The sequence below is a fragment of the Lycorma delicatula genome, chromosome 7 (assembly GCF_047948215.1).
Source record: "Lycorma delicatula isolate Av1 chromosome 7, ASM4794821v1, whole genome shotgun sequence".
NCBI lineage: Eukaryota > Metazoa > Arthropoda > Insecta > Hemiptera > Fulgoridae > Lycorma > Lycorma delicatula.
The window spans coordinates 78,408,463-78,422,046 of NC_134461.1; the positions used below are offsets into that span (position 1 = coordinate 78,408,463).

The 13,584-nt window shown below is 30.2% G+C and overlaps 1 protein-coding gene across 2 annotated transcripts in view; it reads right to left on the reverse strand.

Moving 5' to 3' along the window:
- Positions 1-465: 465 nt before the first annotated feature.
- The window catches only part of LOC142328018 (condensin-2 complex subunit H2-like), a 76,967-nt gene continuing 63,848 nt past the window's right edge, over positions 466-13,584 (reverse strand). For both annotated transcript variants that reach the window (XM_075371459.1, XM_075371458.1), the window contains 3 exons: positions 6,773-6,820; positions 2,017-2,432; positions 466-725 (listed from right to left, as the gene is read on the reverse strand). In XM_075371459.1, the coding sequence (XP_075227574.1) occupies positions 588-725; positions 2,017-2,432; positions 6,773-6,820 (602 nt within the window). In that variant the 3' untranslated portion in view covers positions 466-587. The remainder of the gene's footprint in view (positions 726-2,016; positions 2,433-6,772; positions 6,821-13,584) is intronic.

A 13,584-nucleotide genomic window follows, 5' to 3' on the forward strand; every position in this document is an offset into this window, starting at 1 on the left:
TAAAAATATTAACAGTAGAGGAATAATATGAATCTTAAAAAAAAAATAATTTCAGTAAAAATATATATATATTATATATAATTTTTTTTTTTTTAATAAATAAAAATATTCTGTTAACTATGAAAAGTTAACACCTGCTGTTTCTTATATCACGTTACTTTCTCATCATCTGATCAATATCTGCTACCTGTACCTGTATAACAGTTACCATAATAACCTCATTCATAGTTAATGCAAATGTACATAAACTACATATACTTGAAAATATGAAAACTAAACCTACCACCCTTTTTAAGTTAACAAATATATATAATCTAATTTACTCTTGTAATGGACGCTACAAGACTGATGTTGATCTCATAGTGAGAAAGTACAGATTATTGTATACTTTCCACCATAAAATAAAATTATATTTATAGTGGAGTCATAGAAAATAATCTTCCAAATTATACATAAATTAATTACAGTTAAAATATTATACGCAAGAAACTCCACTACATTAAAAAAATACAAAGTGTTTTGTAAAAAAGAAGAAAAAAGAAAGCTAACACTTTGTACTTAATTTTTATAACTAAAATAAGTATTTCTCATGAATCAGTATTTTGTTTCATGTTGTCATGCATTTCTTCATGGTGACGCACTCTACTTAATAATCTCAATTGAAGGCAATCCATTGCAATGTCAGCTGGGTCCATCTTTCTCAACTCAAGATTGTAAGTATTAGCCTGAAAAAAATTTAAGCCTTAGTCTAACAGGATAAGTTTAACAGAAATTAAGAAAAACATGTAACATATATTTCTTATTATTTAATAAAAGCTTATCTAATAAGGTCACTTTCTAAATAAATAGAACTATGCTTTAAATGATCTATTTTGTATTAATATACAAGCAATCAGCCTTTACTTAGTTTTTGGCTTAGTGATTAGGCTCGAGTAACAGCAGATTTTCGTGGACAGGTTTCACTGTTGATATTAAGCATGCTGAAATAACAGTTACTAGAGATAGAGAACATTCTATGATTTAAAAGGGAATGTGAAGAAACTGACTAATGCTAGATGATATTGGACTTTATGAAAAAAAAAAAAAATTAAGAATGTGATGCTATTTTATCTAAAAAATTCTTTAAAAGTCATAAAATGAAGTTCTCAAAATGCCTAATCAGTGAAAAATCCAAAAGAAAGCTAAGTAAAAATAATTTAAAAAAAATATTTATTTTTATAATTTTTTTTTTTTTTAATTGCAAATAACCGCATAAATAATTATCTATGCCATAAACACCCCAACACTGTACTAACAAGAACTGCTGACATAGGATACTTTATGTAAAACTTCAGAAAGTATACAACAAAGTTGTCATGAAAGATCACAGATCAATTTTCCAAGTACGAAAGCTACAACAGCAACAGAAATAATATACTAGGTTTAAAGAAATATCACAACTAAACAATGCTAAACATGCTAGAAAATTAGATTAACTAGAAAACAATAAAAACTAAAAATTAGAAATAGAGATTACAATGGCATTTTCCACAGAAAAACAATTGTTTTACAAACAGCAATAAATTAAGCAACTACAAAATAATCTTTAAATGCATATTTAGTAACTTAAAGAAATGTTAGAACTATATTTGTTACAACCTATCAATTAAAGGATGGTTATAAACTATTTTCAGTAATTCCTTAACTGTTTGTTGTAATTTCCAGCTTAATACAAAATTTTATTTATTGGAAATTTAACAAAGTAAATTTATACAAAATCTAACATAGTTTTTTTTTGGCTTTTACAACAATTTTATTGAAAACAACAATATACAGTTCCAGGAGCCATTTAAAAATCTTTACAAGCAAAAAAATACTTTTCCATTTTTTGTGAGATAGTCTGTATATAAATCAATAGGAAAGAGAATTTTTTCAATAGTTAACATACACTTGCAAACAGACTCTTTTCTCATAAGAACCTTTTACAAGCAAGTAGGAAAAAAAATAGGAAATTTGAATATCAATAGATTAACTTACTAAGCATAAGGAAGACAGAAAATTTCTAGCTACTTCTCCTGGGGGAAGTCCAGCAACAATTTCAGAAAACATTATAACATTATCTTCCGGTCTTTTACAATCAACTGGAAATTTTTCAAGAATCCTTGAACCATATTCATGAATATCAAAATGGGATTTCTTTTCTGCTTCCTCCAGTTTAGGTCGGATTAATTTATGCCAAACTGCTACTCTTTCACTTAATCCTGATAAACGTTGGTCATCTCGATTTTTCATTTGATATTCATGTAATGTTTTTAAAGCTTCCGATTCATATGTATTCACATCTATTTCTTTATTATGATCAAAATCATTATTTACAGCTTCAGGTAAAGGTACATTTAAATCATTGTCAACAAACTCATGGTCATCGGCAGGATCAACAAACCCATTAAAACCTGAAACAGAAATATATTATGCGGATTAAAAATAATTACACACTATAAGAGTATATCACCTTAAAAAAAAAACAGCAATTTTGTTATTGCTGTATTTAAATTTAAGATATTTATGTACAGGCTTCATGGATTACTAAAATTTATAAATTATTAAAAGTTTTTATTTCATCAATTTAAAATGCATTAAGATGTAAATCTTCACGTTAATGAAATTGATGCCAAACATGTATCACAAATTATTGACTTTTGCTGGTATGGATTTAAATAAACAAAAATTATGTTAGAAAATCACTTAATTATTTAACTTCTTGCTAGTGCAAAAAAAAAGAAGAAATTATTATTACTATTACTATATGATATTTCTTTTTATTGATTACAAGTAGAATAATAATCACAATTTATTGTGAGAGAGCAAAGCAGTTCAGATTTGTACGCCTCTTCGTAGTTCGTAAATATCATATACTAATATTTTCACAATGATTTTTCAAGAAAAATATTAATTATCAAATAAAATTGCATAAACATTTTATGTGATAAAATTATTGTAATTTTACCATAAACATTTTATATAAGTTAAAAAAATAATAAGGTAGCAATTTTGTATTAACTATCTGATCTTAACTACGAATTTATTCCTATTTTTCACAAGTTACAATTTCAATTGCAGAATGTAAAGTACGCTAAAAGAAAGCACTACCCCAGGTGATAACTCAAGGTAGGAATTCACCATTGCTTCATGCAATGCATCGGGACCTAGTTTCTGGGGATCCAACAACTGCATCAGGATGAGTCGGAGGCAGCCTTGGAATTCTTCAAGATTAACATTTAAAAAGGAATACTTTTTTAGTACATTAAATGTCAATTTCATAAATTGACAAATAAAAAAAATTAGAAATACTTTTAAATAAAAATCAGATCCAAATTTTAGTAGTAAAGAAACCAGGTCTTTAGATAAAAATGTAACAGATACAAAAAATTACAGAATTTTTATGGATAAACATGCAATCAAATTTATGAAAAGTATGCCATTATTAGGCACCACTTTATTATTAATGCCATACCAGAATATTCATCTGATATGGCATTAAATTGGTAATAAAAATCCCCCTCCCCATACTGAACAGAAGAAAAATCTGAGTGGAAAGCCTCACTGTAAATGCTCATACAAGACATGCATAACCAATACTCCAGCCACATACAAGAATAAGAAAAGAGCTGCTTCTAGTTTCAGCAAATCTGACCAGCTGTTCTTAAGCTATATGGACACAAGAGTCCATATTTATATAATAGTATAAATTAACCAAAAAATCAAACTAAAATAAATAAGACTTTCATAAAGTATCAGTATATATAATGATGTAACAGAATACAATTTTATTATAATACTTAACCAAAACTAGTAACAAAATTCAGCAATGAAAACTAAAGAAACAAGTATTATAATAGTAATTATTAATACTTCTTTATTATTAAATTATACTATGCCACTGAAGGAATTAACTTTGTGGACTTAAATGCATTTGGAAATTGGATTTAAAGTGGATTGTATTTAAAAATTACTTCTTAGTAAACTATTACAAGCAAGTAATTTTAAAATACACAAAACTTCTAAGTAGGACCTTGAAAATAAAAGTACAGGAAGAATTAATAAATGCCAACAGTGGAAGGCATTTTTAATAAATCAGTCCTCATAATTACTTTTCAACAATTCGAGGTGTAGTTACTCATACAACGCACAATTAGAAATTTGTGGCTAATGATCATTATACTTAACTTTATCATCCACACAATGGTCAACTGAAATTATAAGCATCTCTAAAACTACTCTCAATTTTCACACAAACTAAAACATATATATTCCAAAAACTCATAAATATGACAAATTTCTAGCAAGGCCAAATTTACATTGGTCAGAAATTATTAGGATCAGTATCACTGATAAACATAATTTTTGTTTCCTAATATGCAATACATGATTTTAATCTGTTTTTTGGTGCTGAAAACGAATATGAACTCAGAATCTTTCTATCACGCACCATTTCTGAAAAATTTTTTAATTTTAATTAAAGGATTTTTTCATCTTTCAATGTATAGCATTTTAAGCTCCTATATTGTACTTTGTTGGCTCAATTTTTATTGTTTAACTTTGTTAACATAATTTGTAAGCTATAAATAAACAATACTAGACAAAGAGTTAAATCATATAATCACATATTATGACATCGTATCTAATACTGAAGAGTGAGTCTTCATGGACAAGATTAATCACGTCTGTGTAGGTCAAAACATGTAGCTGAAAACACAGCTGTGTTGTTTGTATTAAGCATTGGATTTAAGAATGAATTAATTTTGTTCAGTCTTATTGCTGTCTTAAGTTTGTTAACAGTGCAGTGTCATAATGCCTCGAAATTTTGTAGATGTGGATCTCTTTTGTTATGTATGTAGTGAGTTTATTGTAAAATCAAATAGAAAAAACATTACACTTTTAATTAAAAAAGTATATCATTTGTACTTTCAATGTAAAACTAGTGATCAGGATAAGACGTGGGCTCCTCATACTGTATGCACTAATTGTTCTGTATATTTAAGAGGATGGCTGAAAGGTACACAGAAGGCATCCTTCTGTGTACCTTTCTTGTGTATCCTTGGGTGTACACCCATTTGGTGTACCTATAGTTTGGCGTGAACTAAAGGATCATGAACCGATTGTTACTTTTGTTTAACAAATGTGTCTGGAATTTCTAAAAAATCTAAATATATTGTAGAATATCCTTCATTGCAATCTGCAATCAGGTCTGTACCTCACAGTGAAATTATTTCAGTTCTTGAGCCACCTGTGAATATATGTATCAAAAGCAGTGAATAATCAGGCAATACTGAACAAGACAACAATGATTTTGATTTTAAATTATCTTCAAATAAGCCACATCTTATATTACAAGGTGAATTAAATGACTTGGTTAGATATTTAAATTTATCAAAAAATCAAGCTAAACTGTTAGGCTTAAGAGAGCAAGGTTGGAATTTACTTAAAAAAAAAACAAAAATTTTAGTCTTTTGAAGCCAACAAAAAGAACTTTCTCAGTGCTTTATTGAAGAAAATAATTTAGTTTATTGCACAAATATTGATGAACTTATGTTGCACACAGGACAAGTTCACAAACCTGAGGACTGGCACCTTTTCACAGATTCATCCAAGTATAGTTTAAAAGTGATTCTACTAGACAATGGTAACAAATATCCTTCTATACCAATTGCTTAAGGTATTAATTTGAAAGAGACATACAATGTGATGAAAGACATTCTTGAAAAAATAAATTATAAAAACATAGCTGGAACATATGTGGTGATTTGAAAGTTAAAGCTATTTTGTTAGGCAGCAGGTAGGCTATACTAAGTACATGTGTTTTCTTTGCGAATGGGACAGCCGAGCTAGAGATAAACATTACGTTACCAAAGAGTGGAAGAAACGAGAACTCCAAATGGGAAAAATATTATTTATGAGTCCTTAGTTGAACCCAAAAAAATATTTTTACCCCCTCTCCATATCAAGCTAGAACTAATGAAAAATTTTGTAAAAGCAATGAAGAAGGATGGATAGTCCTGGAATTTTGTACATCAGGCAGAAATTTCCAAATGTAAGTGAAGGAAAATTAAAGAAGGAATATTTGTTGTTTCTCAAATACGAGCGTTGGTCAAAGATGATGTATTTAACTCAATGTTAAATAATGTAGAAAGTGCAGCTTGGGCTTCATTTAAAGAAGTTTAAACAAAAATCCGACTATTACCACAATACTGTTAATCAACTTCTTACTTCATACAGAGCTGTAGGATGTAATATGTCTGAAAATATATTTCCTCCACTTACATCTGGATTTTTTCCTGGACAACCTTGGAGATGTTACTGACGAACATGAGGAACGTTTCCACCAAGACATTTCAGTGATGGAAAGCCACTATAAAAGGAAATGGAATACTAACGTGCTACCCAATTACTACTGGACATTAATTCAGGATGTGCCTGAGGCTATTTATAAAAGAAAAGCATCAGCAAAATCATTCTAAATAGGTATGGCCATGCAAAATTATAAATTTTACAGATTTTAACTATATTTTCCCTTCATTTTTTTTTTTTAAGCATAATTTATTTAAAACTAAGGGCGGTAGAAAAATGGTATTTACAGATCTGTAATGTATGTCAAAATCTGTAAAAGCAATTCAACAAATTTTTTTTGGTATTACACTTAGAGAAACATTAAATTTTTTTGTCTATCATTGTATTCAATTAACAGGACTTCATTAATAAGTTGTACGACAAATAGCGATAAAAAAATTCTTACCTCCTTCTTCATCACTTTCCGGGTCCATATCTGGAAATCCTTCAAATTCTGAAAATAAAAAACATTCTTTCATCATATAATGCAAGTGCAGAATTCACAAAAATATAATTTGAGAGCAGAAATGTGCTTATATGTCTATATTGGTAAACACTAAACAAACAATTAAAACAAGTTATATACAATAAAAAATTTCATTATGTGGGCCTAGGAGTCTACTTAGGAGAACTAAGGCTATAGCTAAAAGAATATGAAGTGTTGATGCATTCCATAACATCATATAATAAGGAATCAATAAGAGATTCCTCTTAGACTCTCTACTCCAAATTTTAGCTTACGTATGGCATCCTTGTTAAGCTAAACAATCCAGTGGAAGGTGCAGTAACCAAGTGCAAAGTTTCCATTCAGATTGATAAACTGATATGAATTTGGTAGGCAGTTGACCTTAGTGATATCTTCATAACCTGAAGATCATGTAGCATCTGTGACAAATCAGAAAGTAATCTGTCATAAGTAAACAGTTATACATGAGTCACAAAATGTGCCATGATACACCTAAAATTTTGACCTGCAATTACGGGCTAAGCCCATCCCCAAGACATCTTGGTTTTACGGTTATTAACCCACACTGAAATCCTAAATTATTCAATGAAAAATGAAGGAGGAATTACAAAAAGAAATTGGAAACCTATGTAAACAAGGTTTAATGAAGATAAACCCAACTAGAAGTTAGAAGAAAAAATAAATATAATGTGAAATATACCAAAAATCATTTAATGTCAATCGTTTAAACCAGTAATAAAAATACTACAAATGAATATGATACAATCATTCTGATGATTGTATCATGTCATCAAAAATCGAACATTTTAATAAAAATACCTTGAATGATTTAATAACATTGAATACTTACTTACTCATCAGTAAAGACATTGAAAAAATACTTTTTACAAGTATGGTTAGTATGAATGTAGTTGTTATTAATAAGAGCAAAAGCAGCAAATAAATGCCTTTCAGAAGGAAAATTTCTGCACCTTAACAATCTGTCTAATTTCAATTTTTACTAGCATCTTTATAATTTCTATATTAAAATTAATCCTTATCTTAATGCAAAAAATAACATTACATTTCTTCCATAATATAGACAATGGTAGAATATTTTTCTTTTAAGTTAACAATTAAGAGAATGCACATTTAACTTCCGCAATCAAACATAAGTCAATTATTATACTGATAATATACTATAAAAAATTAACAAATATGAATAAAATAATAATGAAAAAAAAACTGCAATAAGCATTGTTATAAAAAATAATTTTTAATAAAAAATATTGGAGTTGGCAAAAAATAATTTTAGTTTTTTAAAAGTACAACACATTGACAAGTTTAATTCTTAGTTTAATAAGTTACAAATAATTTAGGAGAAAAATGAAATTTATCACACTAATAAAAAAAAATTGTATTCTTTAATATTATTTTTTTAATCGTGAAAGTTATAGAATTCAAATGTATACTTTTAAACTTTATAATCATAAAGTTCTTTATATTGACTTTTTTCCAAGAATATTCTCTAAAACGGATTGTTTTTTTTAAGAATAAAAAGTTATAATAGTAGTGTACAAATCTTGCCACGCAATTAATTGTACGGCCTGTGCAGTATAATTTATTTTCAAACATATATTTGAATAAAATTATTAAAGAGCCAATGTCCTGCACCTTTTCTTATGATTAAATTAGAACAAAGAGTTAAACAATGTATAACTTCAATTTTGAACTAAACAAACAGAATATTAAATCATGATTGAATATGCTCTGCTGTTTAAAACGAATAAGTTATTAAACAATACATGTAAAAAATTTATTAATTGACTATCTACAGCTAGGCCTTGGCGGGCGGTGTCTCAGAATGGGATTATTGGATGTCCAAAACTGATTACCTCTTGTGTAAAAACATTTTTTTTTGAATGATGAAAATTTATATAATGAAAGTTAAAATAGAAATTTAACTCTAGAAATTCATACTAACGAATTTGGATTCTCCGCTAGTGATTGGTACATACCGATGCCTACTTTTTGGTTATAGTTCACTATTTTATGAAGAAAACCAATCACACAAATAAATAAAAAATATATTAAAAAATCATTAAAACACCACTCTTAAATTAAATGCACTAAAAGGTAAAAAATAATTTTAGGACAGTATCCCAGAATGGATTTGACAAGTTTTGATGGTGATATGTAAGATTATGTGACAGTCATAGCTTTATACAGCGGGGTGCTGGAGCACCCCACTCATTAGGCCATTCATCATCCAAATGAAATAATTTGCAAAAGCATCAAATTTTTAATTTGAAGCTATAACTTTTACATATCACCAACAAAGCTTGTTGTCAAATCCATTCTGATACCGTCCTAAAATTATTTTTAACCTTTTAGTGCATTTAATTTAAGAGTGGTGTTTTAATTATTTTTTTATATATAGGTTTTTCATTTTCTACTTTTTAGTCTTCATAATTTTATACTTTACAGCTGCGCTAGTGCATAGGTTTGAGTGTATTTAATGAAAGATCGGATTGATACATTTTACAGTGGGTGAATGCAATCAAAACATAGGGCTAAACTATTTAATTTCTGGATAACCAAGATCCGGTCGATCAAGAGTGTATCTGATGCATTAAACAGTTAGCGCTCGCCTGCTGATACATACACAGTTTGAATCGTGAAAATCGGACGAGCAGCTGCTGAGATATTATGTGGCACTCCATTGAACCCCCTCCTCAATTACTGAACAGTGCCCCAGAGCACTTGAAAATATTATCTTGCGACGAGTACCACTGGGAGTAGAAAGGATATTGTCAGGAGGGGTTAAAAAATTATTTCAGAGCGCTAGGACTGGCCATTTTCGAGATATTTGTGATTCTCATCTGAAAATTAGGATAGAATTAAAAAGTACTAAATTTTTCCAAAACTTTGATACATATTTCGCATATTTATCTATAGATACGCAAATATATATATACACAGACGTTATATCGATATATAATAAGTATACACCTAACAACCACGAAACGTACTAATCAATGAGGAATTTCCACTGGTTAAGGGTTTCCACTAAGCTAAGGGGATGTACACACAGACAAATGCCATTTAGTAGGGTAGGATAAAGAATCTTTCTGGGTCACAGACTGTTAGGAAAATAAAGTTACGCCAATATCATGCCTCTACAAAAATCTTTCAAGACTGATTGCTGGGTAACAGTAAAACATTACATACGAAGTGTGTGAGAAAATTAATGAGACTGACTTTTTACTTACCAAAGTTTTTATTTTTTCAAACAACAATATCATCCCCTTCAAAGTAGTTCCCATGGGCAGCTATAAACCGGCAGAGTTGTTCCCACTCCTGGTAGCAGCGCTGGAAGACTTCAACTGGTAGGGCTTTTAACTTGTCAATTACAGTCTTTTGAATGTTCACCAGAGTTCTAAGATGATGTCCTTTTAAGACATGTTTCATTTCAGGGAAAGGAAAAAGTCACAAGGACTCAAATCAGGTGAATGGGGGGGGGGGGGGGCTTGAGGAGCCGTAGAATGCGTTTTGAGGTCAAAATTTCCCTGATGGAAATGGCCGTGTGACAAAGGGCATTGTCATGATGAAGCATCCACTTGTCTGGATGACAAGGACACCTTTGTAAAACACTTAGTTGATAGTTTGTCCTGGAGGAACAAATTCTTTATGCACGATACCCCTACCCGTCAAAAAAGCAAATCAGCATGGTTTTGATCTTTGATTTGCGCATTCAACTTTTTTTGGTCGAAGAGATGACAGAGCGTGCCACTCTTCGATTTGCCGTTTTGTTTCAAGATCGTACTCAAATATCCAGGATTCATCATCTGTGATCACACGATTGAAGAATTCTTGGTCATTGTCAATCCTCTCAAGAAGATCAACGCACACATTTCTTCGATTGTCCTTCTGTTCCGTTGTGAGGTTTTTCGACAACAATTTCACACAAACCTTTCGCATGTCCAAATTGTCTTGTCAAAATTTTACGTACAGTGAAAGTGTTTAGATTAAACTGTTAACTGTTCACTCATCATCCTTATTGTTAAACGACGTTCTGATCTCACAAGAACCCTGACACGCTCAACGTTTTGAAGTTGAAGGTCTCCCTGAGCAAGGTTGATCTTCAATGTGTTCTCGGCCTTCCAAAATTGATTTGTGCCAGTGGAAAACTTGTGCTCTTGATGAGCAATGTTCCCTATAGGCCTGTTTCAACTTTTCAAACGTCACACTTGCGAATTCCCAAGGTTTAACACAAAACGTGATTGCACAACATTGGTCTAAATTCTGATGCTCCATTTTCATAACACACAATAAAAACACAACTTCACTAATGGTGTTGTCAAAAATAATGTGTTGGCTGAATGGAGTTGAAACTCGTACTGAGCATGTGGAAGGGATGAACAAACCGGTCTAGCACAGACTGGTAGACACAGCGTTGCCAGATCGCTCGCAGTGTTACCAATCTCATTACTTTTCTCACACACCTCGTATTTTTATATTTGTTAATTAAATAATTACTAAAAAGAAATAAGCATTCTATATAAAGTACTATGATGTTGATTGTAAATAAAGTAATATTACAACATGATAATATAAAATATAATGAGCATTTTAATTTTGTCAATTTTTGTTTACTTAATAAATTATTTTATTTCTATCAACCTTTTACAAAACAAATTATAAAATATATTTCAAGCCTGTTTGGCTCTTACATTATCATCATCAGGGGATATATCATATAAAAAAAAATTAAAAATTAATTTTTGTTATAGGTTGTCAAAATACAAATTAAAAGTTTTCTACAAAATTGGAAAATTGTTTGATAATTGCGGAGGCTATTCGAAAAGTAACTTCCAATTCATTACTAAAAAAACAATTTATTGTATACATCTTATACCTAATTTTCTACATAACCGCCGTCCAAATTAAGACACTTGTCATATCTGCAAACACGTTTTTGAATACCCTCGTCATAAAACTCTGCCACCTGTGACTTAAACTAGGTAGTAAAACCATTTTTCAACTCCTCATCATTTTCAAAACACTGAGTCACTAAGCATTTCTCCATTTCCAAGAAAAAAGAATAATTACTGGGAGCCAAATCAGGAGTGTAAGGAGGATGGTTAAACAACTCCTATTTGAAACTGTCTACTGGCGGTGAATGTATACCGCAGTATGCAAATGAGTGTTTTCATGAAGAAAAACAATGCCTGAACTCAGCATGCCACGTCATTTGATTTTTATGACCCGTCTCAATTTCTTCAAAATCTCACAATAAGTGTCAGTTAATTATTAAGCCTCTTTCCATATAATCAATCACAATCACAATTTACAGTCATCAGTTTTTTTGAATAGTGTTTGAGAGGCCTTCACAGGTTTTCAAGAACTAGTGTACCCCCACCACATTGATTGAGCTTTTGTTATCATGTTAACAAATTTAACCCATGTCTCGTTTGTAACAATGAAGTCAAAGAATTCATCCTACACATTATGGTAATGGTAAAGGAAGGTTAGTGCTAACCCTATCTTCCTTTTACCCGACAAGCACAAAATTTGTGGAAGCTTAACCTATCAATTATCAAACAGCACTGTTCGCAATATGTAAGGAAAGAATTTGGATAATTCTGTTATGTATCAAAAATTTTCTCAAATTTTCACATTGACACTTGCAATACGTTCATCTGTGACAATTGAGGGTCAACCATATCTTTCACTATCATGAATATTTGTTCGACCTTCCTGAAACATAAACCACCTCTGTCTTACTGCAATGTCCCTCATGATATTTCCTCCATATATTGCAAAAAACTCATTCAAGATAAATTTCAGCAGCTAACAAGTTTTTTGTGAGAAGGAAACAGATGATGGCACGTACTTCACAGTCTGCAGGATTTTCTATAACAGGCGTTATTTTGAATGAGTCTTATACGAACAAACAAGCCAGCAATATTTACAATAACACTGCTACAACCGCACTAAACCAGGCTATTTAACTGTGCAAAGATAAAATTGCTACCCGCACTCCTTCACACAATACAGAGGACTGGAAGTTAATTTCTGAATAGCCCTCGTATTATAATTTAAATAACTTTTTTTATAGATGCCCTGATAATAGTATTGACACTGAAAGAGCTCAAACTACATTATATATTTATAGTGAGTGAGATTAATTTTTATTGTTATAAATACTTTTATGTTAATTTAACATACTGATTATATAAGTATGAGGAAATGCTATTTTATATTAATTTTATTATATTTCGGTTGGCCAGAAAGTAATTTCAATTTTCACAAATAGATAACTTTATGTTTATTTTGTAGGACTTCTGTCAATGATATATATTTTCTCTTTTGGCATTTGAGAGCATTCACTTTTAGCATACCTTAGAAGCAAAGGCGCACAATTTAGTTTGCTCATGTTAGTTTAAGGTCAATTTTAACAAGGAGTTGCAATAACAAACATTTTTGACACATTTTACTTTTTATTTCTGTAAAGGAAAAAACTTCTGAGGCTCACAAAGAGATATTTGAAGTTTATGGAATTGATTGCATAACAGAACAGATATGTCAGAATTGGTTTAAAAAATTCTGTTCTGGAGATTTTTCACTCAAAGATCACTAATGTTCTGGTGTACCTAATGTCTAAATCAAAACCCTAACTGAATCGCCATATAACTATGCAAGATAGGAGAGAGAGGTTAAATGTATCACAGCCAACTGAAATTCACATCAAATGTCTTGGATTCATGAAG